Here is a 17,402-nt window from a genome sequence, read left to right on the forward strand (position 1 = left end):
ACCTTTATTTCTCTTATTAGCCAGTGTCTCCTCTGCATTGCCTCTGCTACCAGAGGACACTTCTTCAATACCTGATTAGTTGCTTGTTATCTGTTAAGGTAGTATTTTCCATCTTTGGCCATCTCAGTTTGTTGGATGGTTTTATATATTATCAGCAGATATTTATCGACTCTAATTTCCATTCATTAGTCCCTATTTTGCTGTTATAGGAACATAAAAACGAGGCTTTTTTCCTAGTACATTAACAGTCCTTCCGGTATTGAAGACAGCTGTCATCAGGTTTTTTTCTCCGGAGTCCTTTCTTCTCCCAGTTAAATATGCATATTCTTTTTGTGTTCCTTGACCCTTTTTTTTCATTCTTCTCTGAATGCATTTATAAAAACTAGTGTCACCCACGTAGTCAAATAAATCAATACAGTCTTTCCACAATGCATTTTAAGATAACAAAATCAATTGGGGAATGAATTCCAGCTATGGTAATCATAGGCAATACTTATAATTATAGATACAATCATTGTGAGACAGATTTAATTTTATCTGATGCCCATTCATTTTGATACTGCAGTGGTTTGGTGACCTTGTGACTCCTGTGTGGTGGGAAGATGTATGGCTGAAGGAAGGTTTTGCTCACTACTTTGAATTTGTTGGTACAGACTACCTCTACCCTGGCTGGAATATGGTAAGTGCATTCATTCATTCATCATTTGGAACTCCCATCAAAGGTAGAGCTGGTATTATATTAGGTTTATATTTTTCTTTTTTCTTTTTTATTTTTTTATTTTATTTTTTTTTTTTTGACAGGCAGAGTGGACAGTGAGAGAGAGAGACAGAGAGAAAGGTCTTCCTTTGCCGTTGGTTCACCCTCCAATGGCCGCCGCGGCCGGCGCGCTGTGGCCGGCGCACCGCGCTGAACCGGTGGCAGGAGCCAGGAGCCAGGTGCTTTTCCTGGTCTCCCATGGGGTGCAGGGCCCAAGCACCTGGGCCATCCTCCACTGCACTCCCTGGCCACAGCAGAGGGCTGGCCTGAAAGAGGGGCAACCGGGACAGAATCCGGCGCCCCGACCGGGACTAGAACCCGGTGTGCCGGCGCCGCTAGGCGGAGGATTAGCCTAGTGAGCCGCGGCGCCGGCCAGGTTTATATTTTTCTTAAAGATGAGTGAAAATGCCAACTGTTGCATGAAAAATAGTCAACTTCCCAATAGGTAAAAAAATAATTAAAAATTTAAAAGTTAATATTTCAAGAGATTTATATTTTACTTAATAGGAGCTAAATAGAATGTGGCTTACTACATATTTACCTCAAAATGCTATAATTTTTCTGAATGGGAATATTTTTAGATTGTGGCATTTTATAATACCAAGCAAACTATCCTTTCAAATAGAGAAGTCAAGAGTAATAAATAATATTTTAAATATACAGGATATTTCAATGCAAGCGTACTTCAAAAAAGATCTGGAAAATGAAATTTCAAGATAAGTTTATTTTGTTGTCAAAAAATTGGAAATCCATATTTATATGGGTACTCAAAAAGTTCATTGCATTGAAATAAATATTAATTCAATTTTATGCAAACTTTTTGAAGCACTCCAATACATAGAAAAGAGAGAATTTAATGTTTCTTCCATAAGATGAAACACAAAAATTAACTGAAACATTTGATGTGTTATTGTTGCAGATATATGCATTTTAGGATTGAGTGACGTACCTAGAGGTCATTAGCTTTACCTTGTACATTATGCCTACTCTTTAAGAACATGTCTGTATCTGAACCTGAACTAGGCTTTGTTGTCCTTAGGTTGTGATACTATAAGGTATCCTGGAAGATAAAATGAAGGGAGGATATGGTTTTTTTCTTCCTTTTTAAATAGGTCCCTCAATTTATAGCATCATTGAGGTAAGTTGACATACAATGAACTGTCATATTTGAAGTATACAATTTGGTAAGTTTTGACATGTGAAAGAGGAGGAGCATGAGATGGAGGAAGGTAATATCTTTATGTTCTTAAAATTGTATCTATAAATTATATTGAATCTGTTAAAAAACTAAAAATTAAAATAAAAGTATAAAAAAATAAAAGTATAAAGTTAAAAGAATTCATTAAGCAGACTACTATATTGTTAAATAGATGCCACATTATATGTGTTTTAGAATCAAATTTTAAATTTAGTCAAGTGAAAGTTAAAACATACTGACCTCAATTTCCAGAAGCTCTAATCTAACTTTTGAGGACTATATTGAAGGGTGATTTTATATAAGGACTCCTTCAAATGTTCATGGAAAAGGAAACCAAAAGATAATATGTACATCCATAAACATTTTTAAGACTATTGTATGTATTTTAATACATTTATTGAGGTCTGATTGACATACAAAAGGCTGTATGTTATCTTTAGTCACCGTGCTGTGTGATGGAACCCCTGAGCCTTTTATTCCTGTATAGCTATAACTTAGTACGTGTTAATCAACATTTCCCTATCCCTCCCTCTCCCTTTCTTTTCTCAGCCTCTAGTAAACATCATTAAACTTTTTTTAATTTTTGATTTTTTTTTTAAGATTTTATTTATTCATTTGAGAGGTAGAGTTACAGACAGTGAGAGGAGGAGACAGAGAGAAAGGTCTTCCTTCCGTTGGTTCACTCCCCAAATGTCCACAACGGCCCGAGCTGCGCCTATCCGAAGCCAGGAGCCAGGAGCTTCTTCTCAGTCTCGCACACGCATGCAGGGGCCCAAGCACTTGGGCCATCTTCCACCGCTTTCCCTGGCCATAGCAGAGAGCTGGATTTCAAGTGAAGCAGCCAAGACTAGAACCGGCAACCATATGGGATGCTGGTGCTGCAGACGGAGGATTAACCTACTGCGCCATGGCGCTGGCACCCCCCTATTAAACTTTTAACATCTATGGGCAGGCACTGCAGCTCACTAGGCTAAACCTTCACCTGTGGCGCCAGCACCCCGGGTTCTAATCCCGGTTGGGGTGTCAGTTCTGTCCCGGTTGCCCCTTCTTCCGGTCCAGCTCTCTGCTGTGGCCTGGGAAGGCAGTGGAGGATGGCCCAACTGCTTGGGCCCTGCACACGCATGAGAGACCAGGAGGAAGCACCTGGCTCCTGGCTTCGGATCGGTGTAGTGCGCCAGCCATAGCAGCCATTTGGGGGAGTGAACCAATGGAAGGAAGACCTTTCTCTAAAAAAAAAAAAAAAAAAAAAAAAAAAAAAATCTATGAGCTATGAGCTCATCATTTTTTTGGATTCCAGGTATAAGGGACATCATGTAGTATTTTACTGTATAATAGAGTGGCAATAAATAATGTTAGCTTACTGTATAATTTTCTATAAAAGAAAAAATCCTCAGAAGATAGGATTTTGGGATGTTTTAAAAATAAAGAAATAATAAAAGTTTGAGGCAATAGTATTTACCCAGATTGGACATTCTACAATGTTCACATGTATTGGAATATCACATGGTACCCTATAATTATGTATAATTTTTATATGCCTGTTGAAATATTACATATAGGCTGGCACCATGGCTCAATAGGCTAATCCTCTACCTGTGGCACCAGCACCCCGGTTTCTAGTCCCGGTTGGGGTGCCGGATTCTGTCCCGGTTGCTCCTCTTCCAGGCCAGCTCTCTGCTGTGGCCCGGGAGTGCAGTGGAGGATGACCCAAGTGCTTGGGCCCTGCACCCGCATAGGAAACCAGGAGAAAGCACCTGGCTCCTGGCTTTGGATCGGCGCAGTGCGCCAGCCGCAGCAGCCACTGGGGGGGGTGAACCAACGGCAAAAGGAAGACCTTTCTCTCTGTCTCTCTCTCTCTCTCTCACTGTCCACTCTGCCTGTCAAAAAAAAAAAAAAAAAAAAGCTCAAGGAAATATTACATATAAAAATTAATTAAAACAAAATGCTTTTAAGGAAAATAAAACCTCTACACATTTACTGTGTTCAACTTCATGAGTGTGAAGATTCATATACACTCATGAAACCATCACTATTACCATCACCCATGCTGAAGCCTATCACTTCTAGAGGTTTCCTTTCACCATATTCATTAATTATTATGATTTTCTGATTAAACCAAACTTAATATAAGTTCACTCCCTAGCACATTTTTAAAGGATACGAGCAGTTTTGCAGACTACAGGTGCTATGCTGCACGTTGAATCTTTGGAACTTACTCATCATCCATAACTGAAACTTCATAGCCTCTGTCTACTACTTCCTCATTTCCTCCTACCTCCAGCCTCTGGCAACTACGGTTTTACTCTTTGCTTTTATTAATTTTGCTGTTTTAGATTTTTCATATAAGTGAAATTATGTAATATTTTTCCTTTTGTGTATGGCTTATTTCACTCACGTACTCCAGGTTCACCCATCTTGTCACAAATGACACAGTATCTGTCCTTTTAGGGATGAAAAATATTCCATTGTCTATATAAGTATTTGCCACATTTTCTTCATTCATTACTCAATAGATGGATTGCCTCCATGCTTCCGTATATTTTCATACTCTTCTTTTCTGATATTCTAAATTATTAATAATGTGTGATTGTTTAATTGTAATCATTTCAAGTATCTTGAAGAACATGTAAACCAATGTGAACTATGAAGACATGTGTAAGTCATAATACAACTTTTCTATCATAAATTTAACTGAGTGCTGCTCAATAAAAAAGTGAATTTACTATTTTCATAAAAGAAATATTTCAGTATAAGTACTAAATCAGTATGTCTTAATTATGTTCATTGAGGTTTGTCAATATTTAATAAAGGTGATACAATTCATTTGCATAGATGTATAACATTTACTAGGCTTACATAGGTCTGAGTGTGTGTATGATGAAAATTTAAAAATATTACTTGAAGCATTGATTATGAATTGATATTTATATTAAAATGCTTTAATAGAACTTTGAATAAAAATGATTAGAACAGTGTAATAATATTTGAAGCATACTTTAATAATTACCATATTTGAAAGTCTTAATTTTTCACATTACTTTTCACAAGTATTTTGGCTTTTAGATGACTTTTAACCAACTTTGTTTAAAGTTTTCACTTAATTTTGATTATGCTCTGGATAGCAACTGATTTATGATTTCATGATGTCCAATACTGAAAGATCTTCTTATTACAAATGACATGTTATACACACTGGTAAGTTATTCTTAGCACATTCAGCTACTTGTGATAACAGCTTTTGTATTCATCATTATGAAAAATATATATTAGTTTAAAAAGTAATAAACAAGATTAAATGTGTGAGGTGAAAACTGACAGCTTCTGCTGGTTTTAGCATGGCAGTGTATCCTCAGTTTCAATATCCTTATACTGGATTTAGTCTGTAGAATTTTTATAATTTTTATAATTTATCAATTACTATATAAATAATGGATATTCTGGAGAAGATTTTTAAGAGGTATTTAAAATGAACTTAGAGTTTAAATAATATACCTGAGAATTTCTTTTTTACTAGACCATGTACTGGAAATATAAAAATCTTGAGTATGATTAAGAAATACTATTTTAATTTATTATAGATCTATACTTAAGAATTTGACGTTTAGACCAAAATTCAATTGACACAAAAGACTCCCTTCATCAAACTAATAAGTTAAAAATAAACTCCATTATAATTAATTAGATAACTAATAGTGAGGATAAACACGTTATAGTGTTTTATTTTCAGATTGTAATGATTATAAATGCTTTCTTATGTTTCATTTTGCTTTTTAGTAACTCTCTGGAGTTCCCACTAAAATAATAGGGGAAGCTGGGTATGGTTCATTAATTGTGACAAATGCAGTAATATGAGATTTTTTTGAATATTCATTTTATTTATTTGAAAGAGTTACAGAAAGAGGAAGAGCCGGAGAGAGAGAAACAGAGGGAGGGAGAGAGAAAGGTCTTCCATTCGCTGGTTCATTCCCCAGATGACCGCAATGGACAGAGCTGTGCTGATCTGAAGCTAGGAGATAGGAGCTTCTTCCAGGTCTCCCATGTGGGTGCAGGGGTCCAAGGACTTGGGCCATCTTCTGCTGCTTTCCCAGGCCATAACAGAGAGCTGAATGGGAAGTGGAGCAGCCAGAACTCAAACTGGCACTCATATGTGCTGCAGGCTGGGGCTTTAGCCCACTGTGCCACAGTGCTGGCCCCAAATATGAGATGTTAATAATAGGACATATTGGGTGAGAGGGATATAGAGACTCTTTGTGTTACTTACGTTTTTGTTTTATAAACTTAAAACTATTCAGAAAGAAAATATTAGTAAATAGATAAAAATAAATGTATATAGTCTATATGAAAGAACTCCATAAACAAATTACTCTTCCATATTATTAATATCTTCTTTGCAAACAAAATTTTAAGAGTAAGGTAGAACATAAATAAGAGATGTTACATGACTGTACAGCTGTGCCAGCACTATTTTTCATAATAGCCTCCACAAAAGAGTGAAAGAAATAAAAAGAATAGGAGTGATGGCTGTGTCAGCAGTAACTCATACTATTGTGATATGCACAAAAGCTTGTAGGAGTATATGACTTGGGTTTCACTAGAACTGATCCTAAAATAGAAACACCAGAAATCAGGCTCATGTAGGGAGTGAAGAAATTCCAGAAGTTGACCTCCTTTGCTTCTAATCTCAAAAACAGTGCTTTTATTGTTTGTAGACACCAGGGCTCATGCACTGAAATACAATTTCAATTTTCTAGGGAGATAACTATGACGATCTAACTTCCATGGACTGCAATAAAGAAGTCCAAAACTACATAGTAATCTAAAGAAAGCTCTTGTTTTGATTCAGGCCAATATACTTACTTTGCTTAACTGTTAGTAAAGTCTAAGACATTTTTTTTTGAATGGTTGTGAATGTGTGTATTTTAGAGCTAGTTTATGATACAGAAGTAATCAGTTTTTACATTAGGAATAGTAACTGAAATAATAATATGATTTTTTCCCCAACAAACTAATCAGTTTTGCCATTTTATAGGTATGAACTCTACAGGTATCATGGTTAAAGTTGAGGATTGGGTTGAAAACAGACATTCAGATTCTAAGAAAGGCATTTCACCTCCCTAACTATCATTTGAAAATGGGGGTAGTTGTAGTAACTTATAAGTTCACATGATTTTTGTGAGGTTTTTGAAGCCACTCTTAAAAATGTAAGTAAGCATAATGGATGTGGAAAATGAATGTGCCATTAGAATGTGCATTGATTTTATGTATAGATATTCTCAGAGTTTCAACCCCAGTAATCCATCTTGATATGTAGACTCAGATCAATTAAATATAGATTGCAAAATAATTTCAATAAACTTTGTGTTTAGTTTTGGTCTTACCAGATCAATTCTTATCTGTACTGCCAATGTGGACTATTCTATAGGAACATAAACCTTAGATAATGTGTCATTCATCAAATGGAGTGTCAAGATTATTAGAAGCAACTTCCTTAGTTTAGGGCAAAGGACCCATTTCATGGGGCATGTTGTGTTTTTGCTTGATGTTGTTTTATCAAAGGTGGCTACTAGTCACATTCTTGAATGGATCAGGTTATAATATATGATTGATGGAAGTTGTATTGACTCTTACTGCATTTTCTCTAAAAGGATAAAAAGAAAGACTTCCAATATATGTAGTATTTTTGAACAACTTTTGGTGATTGTAATTTGGAAAAAAACTCATGGTATATGAATTGCATAATGATCAATCTATACATTATTATGTATCAATCAAAAATAATATGAAAGGAGCTAGCATTGTGGCACAGCTAGCCAGTTAAATTTCCGACTGTAACACCAGCATCTCCTTTTAAAGCATTGGCTCAAATCCCAGTGTCTCTGCTTCCAGTTTAGCTCCCTGCAACTGCACCTGGGAGGCAATAGGAGATAGGCCAAGTTCTTAGGCCCCTGCCATCCATGTAGGAGACCCAGAGAGAGTTCCTGGTTCCTGCTTGTTGTCTTGGCACAGCTCTGGCTAGTGTGACGATTTGAGGAGTTAACCAACAGAAGGAAGATTTTTCTCTCTCTCACTCTGTTGCTGTGTCTTTCAAATAAATAAATGCTAAAAAAGTGGGAAAATACCTAAAATAATAGTAAAAGAGATTATGATAAACTAATTTTAATACAGCAAAGGAATGCATAGTAAAATGTTGCTATGAAGGACTCCATTTTAAAGATCTAAAGCTGATAAAGATCAAATCAAATCTCTGAGCATTTTGTATAGGTTTTCTTTGTAACTTGGATCATCTATATTGTAGATATCTCTTTCAGTATCCTGAATGTAATATTCCATGGAAGTGCTTCTATAATGAGAATCATTAAACATCAGTGAATGTTCTTTTACCAAAAAGATTGGGATGCTACAGACCATCACATAGCATTGAAAGAGTCAGAAGTTATGAATTTTCAGTAAATCCTTGTAATCCCATGTACCTGGTGTAAAGACAGCTGTTAATGAAGAATCATGTAACTAAAGTTCATTATGCTAAATATTTAGGATATTTAGAATATTTCAAAATGTATGGCTTAAAACTTTAACATATGTTCTCAGCTGTCTAAAATAAGCAGGAGTAAAATAATAAAAGTCAATTCTGCCATTGGACCAGCATCATTTTAATGTGTTCCAACAAAAATTGTTAAAATGTCCAGGCATTGGAATAAAATATTCACCTTTGTGTTTATCTTATTTTTAAAAGATTTACTGATTGATTGATTGGTTGATTTTGAAATACAGAGTGATAGAAACAGAGAGAGAGGTATGGAGAGAGATCTTCCGTCCTCTGGTTTACCCCATAAATGGTTGGGTCCCTGGCAACAGCTGGAGTTGGGCTGGGCTAAAGCCTGGAAGCCAAAAATCCCATCCAGATCTCCCACATGGGTGCCAGGGACCCAAGTACTTGGTATGTCATCTGCTGCCTTCCCAGGTGCAATAGCAGGAAGCTAAATTGAAAGCCAAGTAGCCAGGACACCTACAGTTACTGCAGTGTGCCATGGCTTACCCCACTGTGCTACAATGCCCAGCCCTGTGTGTGTTCATTTATTTACTTTTTAAAATTTTATTTAATGTATAGAAGTTTCATATATTTCATATATACAGATTTAGGAACATAGTGATACTTCCTATGCTATTCCTCCTTTCCCACCCACACTGCAATCTTTCTTCCTCCTCACTCTCCTATTCCCACTCTTAATTTTTAGAAACATCTATTTTCAGTATAAGTTTTACTCATAAGGTTAACTCTAAGTAAAGAGTTCAACAAATAGTATGAAGAATAAAGCACTGTTTCTCAACAGGAGAGACAAGGGCTGTAAATGATCGTGGAATCTCAGGATGTCGGTTTCACTCCAGTACCTCACATTTTTGGTACTCTATTAGTTAACCCAGATCAGGGAAAGCAGATGATATCTGTCTTTTTGGGACTGGCTTATTTCATTAAGTATAATAGTTTCCGGTCGCATCCAATTTGTAGCAAAAGGCAGGGTGTTTTTTTTTTTTTCAACTGACACATTAAAGTTACACATTTATGGAGCACCCCATGATGTTTCATTTATGTGGACATTATGTAATGTTAAAATCATTGTAGATGTAACTACCTATTCAAACATCTATCACATTTATCATTTCCTTGTAATGAAAACATTCAGAATTCTTTCTTCAATATTTTTTGGAAATAAACAGTAAATTATTGTTATTTATACTCACTTTAGTTTGTATACTCACCTTTTAAATTATTTTGTATTCTAAATGAAGTTGAGAAATCATTGATTACCTGAAATACAGGATTTAGAGTTCAGTTTTTTTACAGTTTAACTGTAAAAATATCCTGCTTATTCATCATAAACAATAACAAACACTGTGCTATTCTGAGAGGGGAAAAAATTCAGTTTAATATTATACTTGTTCAGTTCACCCTTGATTTAATATCTGCAGGGAAAAATACTTTCCCATAATTTTGAAAGTTACATAATGTTCATTACAACAATATTTAGTGCATTTGTGGTATTATTATTTGTCAGCATCAAAATGTGTTTGCACAGTTGTGTTGTGGGATCAGAGATAGATCATTTGTAAATTAAATATTTAATTTACAATCTTTTTAAATATTGAATACCAAAGAAGTATGTATATATGCTTTTGATTTTCTGTATAGTTTTAATATGATCAAAGTCTGATTGCAATATTCAGTTACTCAGAAGGTGCAGGTTAGAAGGTGATTCAATTGTTTTCAACTGTTCATTGATATTTTATCCTTAAATGACTCTCACCATATTGAATGTGAAAAAATTAAAGGCTTCTCAAGGGTAGTCCCAAGGGTCTGTGGTCTTTTTGATCCTGTTCAGTGGCTTCAAAGTGACATTTACGAGTGTGCTTGGGTCTCCTGGGGTCCCAGCCTGCAACATGGATCACTCCTTTCCTCTTTTCCCTTCCATACTACCTTCCCTCCTCCACATTCTGCAAGCAAGTTTTTTTTTTTTCTTGCTGAAAACAGTGTTTTCTTCTTCTTCTTCTTTTTTTTTTTTTTTTTTTAAGAAAGAAAACTACCCTTTCAATTAGAGTGGGATCTGGGGAGCTTTAGTTCGCTATCCTAGGAGAAAGGGTTGCTTTTCCCTATCGTTAGTTGTCAGAGCCATTTTTGGCATTGGTGTATAATGGACCTGTATCAAAGACAAAGAAAGTACACAGAGGGAGTTAAGAGCTGCAGTGGGAACAGCTAAAGCCACTAAAGCAGAGTGTCTCGTGTGTCATGTCTGCACTCTGAGCAACACGCAGGAGGAATCCTAATATGCATATGCCCCATGCGCTGAGGATTAGACTAAAACCAAAATGAGTGCACAAATTAGGATAAGTCAGAAACAGTGTGAATGGTAAGCAGGCCTGGCACTCAGATTTTTAGCCAGTGGTAATGGAGGAGATACTAAATTGTTATTCCTTACTAAAGCAGGGATTGTGCCTCTTTTAATACACTGTACCTGTTAACATGGCACGGAATAATACAGAATAAATTGCATTCATATTTTCCACCATTTTGAAGCTTTTTTTTTTTTTTTTTTTTTTACAAAATATCACCTTGTGCTAGCAGTCATGTTAAGGACATCTGTTAGAAGAAAAAAAAAGCTGGACAATCATTGATTAATTATTGAAGTATATTAATTTATTTAGAAACTTTATACCACAAATACATTTTAAATATGAAACTGTAGAATATATAAAGTCTTCATACTCTTGTTTACACTTCTCTTTTAATAAAAACCAAGACTTTGGCTTCATAGTTGTTTGAGAATTGGAAGCTTTTTAAGAGCTTTCAAGGTGTGCTAAGTTGCAGGATGGAAACCTGCCTCATTTAGTGCTGCAAACAGAAGACCAGCTTTTACCAAGTAAGGTATTTTTAGAAAAGAGAAAGGGGGCATAATTCTTTATTATTCATGCATATTCACATATATTTCTATTTGGGTAGTATTTGGGAAGTTTGAGGGTTGCTTTTTTTTGGTCACATTACCTCACGTTTTATCTTACATTGATTTTTAAAATTTAAAGTAAGACTGCAAATGCAAATTTTCAGACATGGCCTTAAAAGGTGATTTTTTAAAAAAAATCAGTCATTTTTATTAGAAAGACATTGTTTCAGGTTTTATATATTTCTACCTAGAGATAAAAGATAAATGGGCATCCCCTATGGAAAAAAGAATTTCTCCCGAGCTCAGTGCTGTGACCTATAGGCTGAGCCTCTTCCTGTGGTGCTGGCATCCCTTGTGGACACCAGTTCGAGACCTGGTTGCTCCAGTTCTAATCCAGCTCCCTGATGATGGCCTGGGAATACAGTGGAAGATGACCCAAGTGTTTGGGACCCTGCATGTGCATGGCAGACTCAGAGGAAGCTCCTGGCTCCTGGTTTCAGATCAGCTCAGCTCTGGCCATTGTGGCCATTTGGGAAGTAAACCTACAGATGGAAAACTTCTCTCTCTGTCTCTTCCTCTATGTTTGTAACTCTGTCTCTCTAATAAATGAATAAAATCTTAAAAAAAAATTCTCCCTAAAACTGTCCTCAGCTTTGCATGGTGTCAAGGACCTTCCGTATTTCTTAGGAATTACAAACCAGCCAATCAACTTATGGGAGTTAACACATTTTTGAAAAAAGTACTTGTACTGAACCCAAGCCTAACAATAATGTGAGACTGCTCTATTTTGTAGGGGAAATTAGCCTGTTCACTCATTTTCCAAGGAAGAGAAATTTATAGGCAGTATATTCCACCTTGCTAAAATTTTTTTAGATACATTTCATAAACTACAGAAAATGATAAGGCAAAAATATATGCCAAAATGATATAATGTTCTTTTAGGCATCTTTGTTCTCAAATAAATATTGTCCATAGCAGATTATAGCACTACTTTTATGTCCATTTCACCACCCCTGATAACAGTGTTATCTTCATGTAAGACATGAATTGTTCAACATCTGATATTAGTCAACTTTTTCCCAGGTAAAAAAGAATTTGCAATGTGTGTAACATGAGCAAAACCAAAGCTGAGGACTGAGAGGGCAACCACAGAATAATTCATTAATTTTCTAATTATTAATCATGTTTAACCGGACAGCTATATGTTTGAAGAGACATTGGGGCACAGCTCATTTTTAAGCATAGAGCGACTGTCTCAGTCCATAACACTTTATGGGCTTTTTCCCCCCTTTTCATCAAGGTTACTTTAATACTGTTCTGGTGTTACAAGGATGCCAGAAATGAAAGAAGTGAGTTCAAGTGATCAAATGAAAAAATGTAAAAGAGCTTCCTGTGAAGACAAAGCAATAAAAAAAGCAATAATAGCTTTTGAGGTTGATGAGGACTTTGCCCCAGAGGTGCCTGCATCGGTTGTAATAATAAACCTTTAAGTAGCATTTGCTGTGTTCCACTAAACACTTTGCATGTGTTAATTCACTGTGGAGTAGAGTAAGTCTTGTGCTAAGTATCTTGAGAATGGATATCCTCTCCACTATTTGTTTTTTCTTGAGAGTTCAAAGAGTATCATTTTAGCTAGATTACTAATTAGTCTACCATTCAGGTGGTTCTCCCTAGCCATGTATCTGAAAAGGTTTTTAGTAAAACATGTTTTAGCAATGAGGTGAATGACCTCCCTGGATCATTCACAAATTACCTAAGCCCCTTTTGAAAGTTTTTCTACCTGGGACTGGTGAAATAACATTCTAGTGATTAGAATCTTATTTTTGTCATTTTGTGTCATATTTTTCTTTAAAATACGTGGAAATGCATTTTTCTTTTGGAACCTACTTCAGAAACAGCTGTGTCCAATTAATTCCTTTAATCATTTTGTTTTCTCTTCTCCAGATTTTATTTATAGTCAGTGATGCTGTTCTTTTTTTTTTTTAATTTGACAGGTAGAGTTATAACAGTGAGAGAGAGAGAGACAGAAAGGTCTTCCTTCCATTGGTTCACTCCCCAAATGGCCGCTAAGGCCAGCGCTGTGCCGATCTGAAGCCAGGAACCAGGTGCTTCCTCCTGGTCTCCCATGCGGTTGCAGGGACCCAAGCACTTGGGCCATCCTCCCACTGCCCTCCCAGGCCACAGCAGAGAGCTGGACTCGAAGAGGAGCAACCAGGATTAGAACCCGGCACCCATATAGGATGCTGGTGCCGCAAGGTGGAGGATTAACAAAGTGAGCCAGGGCTCCAGCCCCGTGATGCTGTTCTTAATCAGTATTGATGATATATTACCTCAATAATTTTATATAAACTAGTTTGGTATATTGCTGTCACTTTTTTACAACTCCAATCATTCATACATTTCATTCATTCTAATTATTTCAATCAGAGTTGCCAAGAACCTAAAATGAGCTTTTCATTATGCTAATTTCTATGAAATAAATATCATGGTAATATTAGTATGAACTACAATATCTGTTTGTTATATAAACTGTATTTTACCTTTAATATGATGATTTTCATTAGAAATTATAAATAAATTTAGGATTTATTTTTTACTCTATGCTGACCAACCACACTCCTATTAGCATTTGCTTTGTGGAGTATCTCAGAAACTCAGAGGCAAACCTGAATTATACTTTGCATATTCATAGATACAAATGCTTTTGGAAAACATAATTTGGCACAATATGAGGATTAGTTAAGTCATGGGACAATAAGGACCATTAACTTTCTACTATTTTTATATGTCTCAAGCATCGGCTCTAATATTTGCTCAGATTGCTAGTTACAATGGCCGTTTCCTTTTTAGATTATGAGTATCTTTCTGCTAAGTTCTGCTTGTTTCTCTAAACTTCACAGCTTTGCTTGGAAGATAGGTATGTATTTAAAAAAGTAGATTTTTGTTTTTTTATTATAGTGGTAGAATTATAGGGGATTTTACATAAATATTTTCTAAGTTGTCTGATTAAAGGCAAGTTTAGATAGATTACAATACAATGTCTGCCCCTGTTGCTCTATTTTTAAGACAACAAGGAGCTTTTCTTGAAATCTTTTACTTATAGGAGCTGAAAGGTTATAGCATTTATCAGGTCTGAAAATAATTTGGCTCCTCACAAAAAAATGATGTTTTTATATTTGGTGCTAAGTATTTTGCTAGCACATTTTGGCCCCTGACTTATTTATTTTATTTGAAAGGTGGAGAAAGAGAGAGAGAGAGATAATGAAAACTAGAGAGAAAGAGCTGGTTCACTCCTCAAATGGCCACAGAGGCCAGAGCTGGGCCAATTTGAAGCCAGGATCTTCTTCTGGGTCTCACGTGGGTGCAAGGGCCCCAAAACTTGGGCCTTGTTCTGCTGCTTTCCCTGGCACATTAGCAGGGACTTGAACTGGAGCCCATATGGGATGTTGACATTGCAGGCAGCAGCTTTACCAGATATGCCAAAGCGCTAGCCCCTGCAAGGATTACTATGTATTGACTTGGTCATTTTTTTATTATTATATAACAAGCATGCAATGCATCCTTTTTTTTTTTTCCTAATTTCTCTTTTAGGGATCAGGAATACTCACATACATATGAATTCTTTAGGCCCCCAAGGTTCAGGAAACTGTTTTACCAATTTAGTTAGATTAATTTTTTAGATGTGGCATTGTTTTGCGGCTCCGAGAATCATGTTCGTTCTTTTTTACCCATTCCATGGGTTGGATTTCTGGCTTTCTGCTAACTAAGTAACTGTGTCTTCTTGTTTCTCCATAAACATAATGATAGAGGAAAATAGTCTTATTGCCAAATTGGAGTTGTGATTATTAAAAAGATGAAAAAGGTATTACCACTCAGAGATTTGAAATCTACAGACAGGATCAAGAACAGGGATTAGGTTGTGTTAACTAATAAAGAACAGGAAGTGTGTCTGCCCTCATTAGACAATATACTTTGTCAGATTGGGAATTTACAATAATTTCTCAGTATTTAACCAAAAGTATGCCATATGTGAAGTTTTTATTAATAGAAGTCTGGCCAAAAACTAACAGAAATTATGAAGTATAGGTCAACATATAATTTATGAAATATTATGACAGTTTCTATGTAAGCATTAGGAACACCTTCACTGAACCTAAAAAAGAATATTGAGGTAAAAAGAAATAATTAAAACTATATTTGGATAAGAATTTGAAGGAAAGAAAAGGGAAAAATGTCAAAGCATCCTCAAAAATAATGGGAAGTTAATGACATGCATGTTTTAAGGGGATTATATGGTAGGACATGGCATATGGAGATTAGTCATAGTGATTTTTTTGGGCCAGTAGAATCAGAATGAGCTACGTAATTAGACAACCTGTTTATAATTAGTACTGTGATTGACATTATTTGAAGCATGTTCAACAAGTGTTCTGTAGCATCGAGGCTCATCATAATGAATAAAGCAGTGAATGGCTGATTGATGGTAATTTTTGCTGTATCAATGTTGCACCTTTAGGTTCTTAACTCTTCAGAATGGACAGAATTTGCTTGAATATAATGCAGTGCATTTTGTGCTCCATCCTAACATTTTCCCTTAGCTGCATCACATAGTGAATAATATGCGACATGACACACTGAGCTTGGATTTTAAAAAACAAAACATAAGGCAGCTGAAAGTTGTCGTCACCAAAGAGACTCACAATTTAACCCACTTTCTTTGTGTTAGTCGTGTTTGGGAGTGTAGCAGCTCATAAAAACATGTGCAGGGGTTATCTGGGATTATGAGAGGCTTAGGAAATCATCCAAGATATTCTTATGGAAATATAATTGCCTTTTTCATTTATTCATTGATTAAGGCATCTTAAGAGAATTTGTGATTTGGCAGTGGATGAAATGTAGCTGATAGTTGGAAGAAATAAGAACATATGGAACACATTATTTCAGTGGTTTCAGTTGTAAGGCTTATGTGAAACCATGGCATAATGTTATATCAGTGGAGATCTGCCTGAAGTCTTGTTCATTTGCCACTTTCTGTAAAAGGTTATGTAAACAAATACACAAGTAAATCTTTTAGTAGAGTGCTTGTTTCATTTTGTTGATGCTGATTATATTTAAATGATTCTTCAATGTCTGCCTTTTATATAAGTATTTATACAAGGTATCTTTAATATAAATGGACTGCTTTTAACAAGTTACATGTGAAAATGATTAATAACATTATAGATGTTTATTTTTAACCCGCCAGTACCAGGATTTCAATTCTGTGACTATTTCAATTAAATTGACACAGGTATATTAAAATAGACTTGAAAAATAATTGAGAAATTATGTATCCTTTATTATTACCAAGAATGAATTTATAGATTATCTTGTAAATAAAATACTGTGACAGTATAGTGTCTTTTACACACACACACACACACATATATATCCCATCCTGTAAATAAGACACTGGATAAATATTTGTACAAATATGTCCTTTTGTACATTATATAATATACAAATAAGTGACTTTCATGACCTTTCCAACAATTATTTTTGGTGAAAGGAGCAAAAACACTTTAAGCAAAGCATTACATTTTTGACAATGTTGTGGGTTTCACATTAAATGGCTTATTTTGATATTGTTTTTCTTGCCATTTGCAAATAATACATTTTCTCCTGTCAAATCTGTTATCATCTTGGACAGTAGTATGGCTGTGAGTATCATGATTTCTTCCTCCTGATGGTTTATCCTTGCATCATTTTAGGTATGCTAAGCAGATGTCTTTGCTAACATAAAATATATAAAACATGTTATTACTGCCTTCAGTAAATCTGTTCCACAGGCTCATCTGCTCTCAATGAGTGCTTGCATCACAATAGTGAGTATAAGAACTATTTAGGGAAAGTACAAAAACACAGGTCCCAATTTGTCAGCAAATAACCACAAGTAGCAACATGTAGGAGTTTGTCAAGCAGCAGAGTGATAGACAACACAATGTTATGCAGTATACATGGTCCCAGTGTCCCA

General features: G+C 35.5%; 1 protein-coding gene across 2 annotated transcripts in view; it reads left to right on the top strand.

The window, feature by feature from the left end:
• The window catches only part of TRHDE (thyrotropin releasing hormone degrading enzyme), a 427,658-nt gene that overhangs the window by 207,567 nt on the left and 202,689 nt on the right, over window positions 1-17,402 (top strand). For both annotated transcript variants that reach the window (XM_070051462.1, XM_051845675.2), the window contains one exon: window positions 566-679. In XM_070051462.1, the coding sequence (XP_069907563.1) occupies window positions 566-679 (114 nt within the window). The remainder of the gene's footprint in view (window positions 1-565; window positions 680-17,402) is intronic.

Source organism: Oryctolagus cuniculus, chromosome 11 (genome assembly GCF_964237555.1).
Source record: "Oryctolagus cuniculus chromosome 11, mOryCun1.1, whole genome shotgun sequence".
NCBI lineage: Eukaryota > Metazoa > Chordata > Mammalia > Lagomorpha > Leporidae > Oryctolagus > Oryctolagus cuniculus.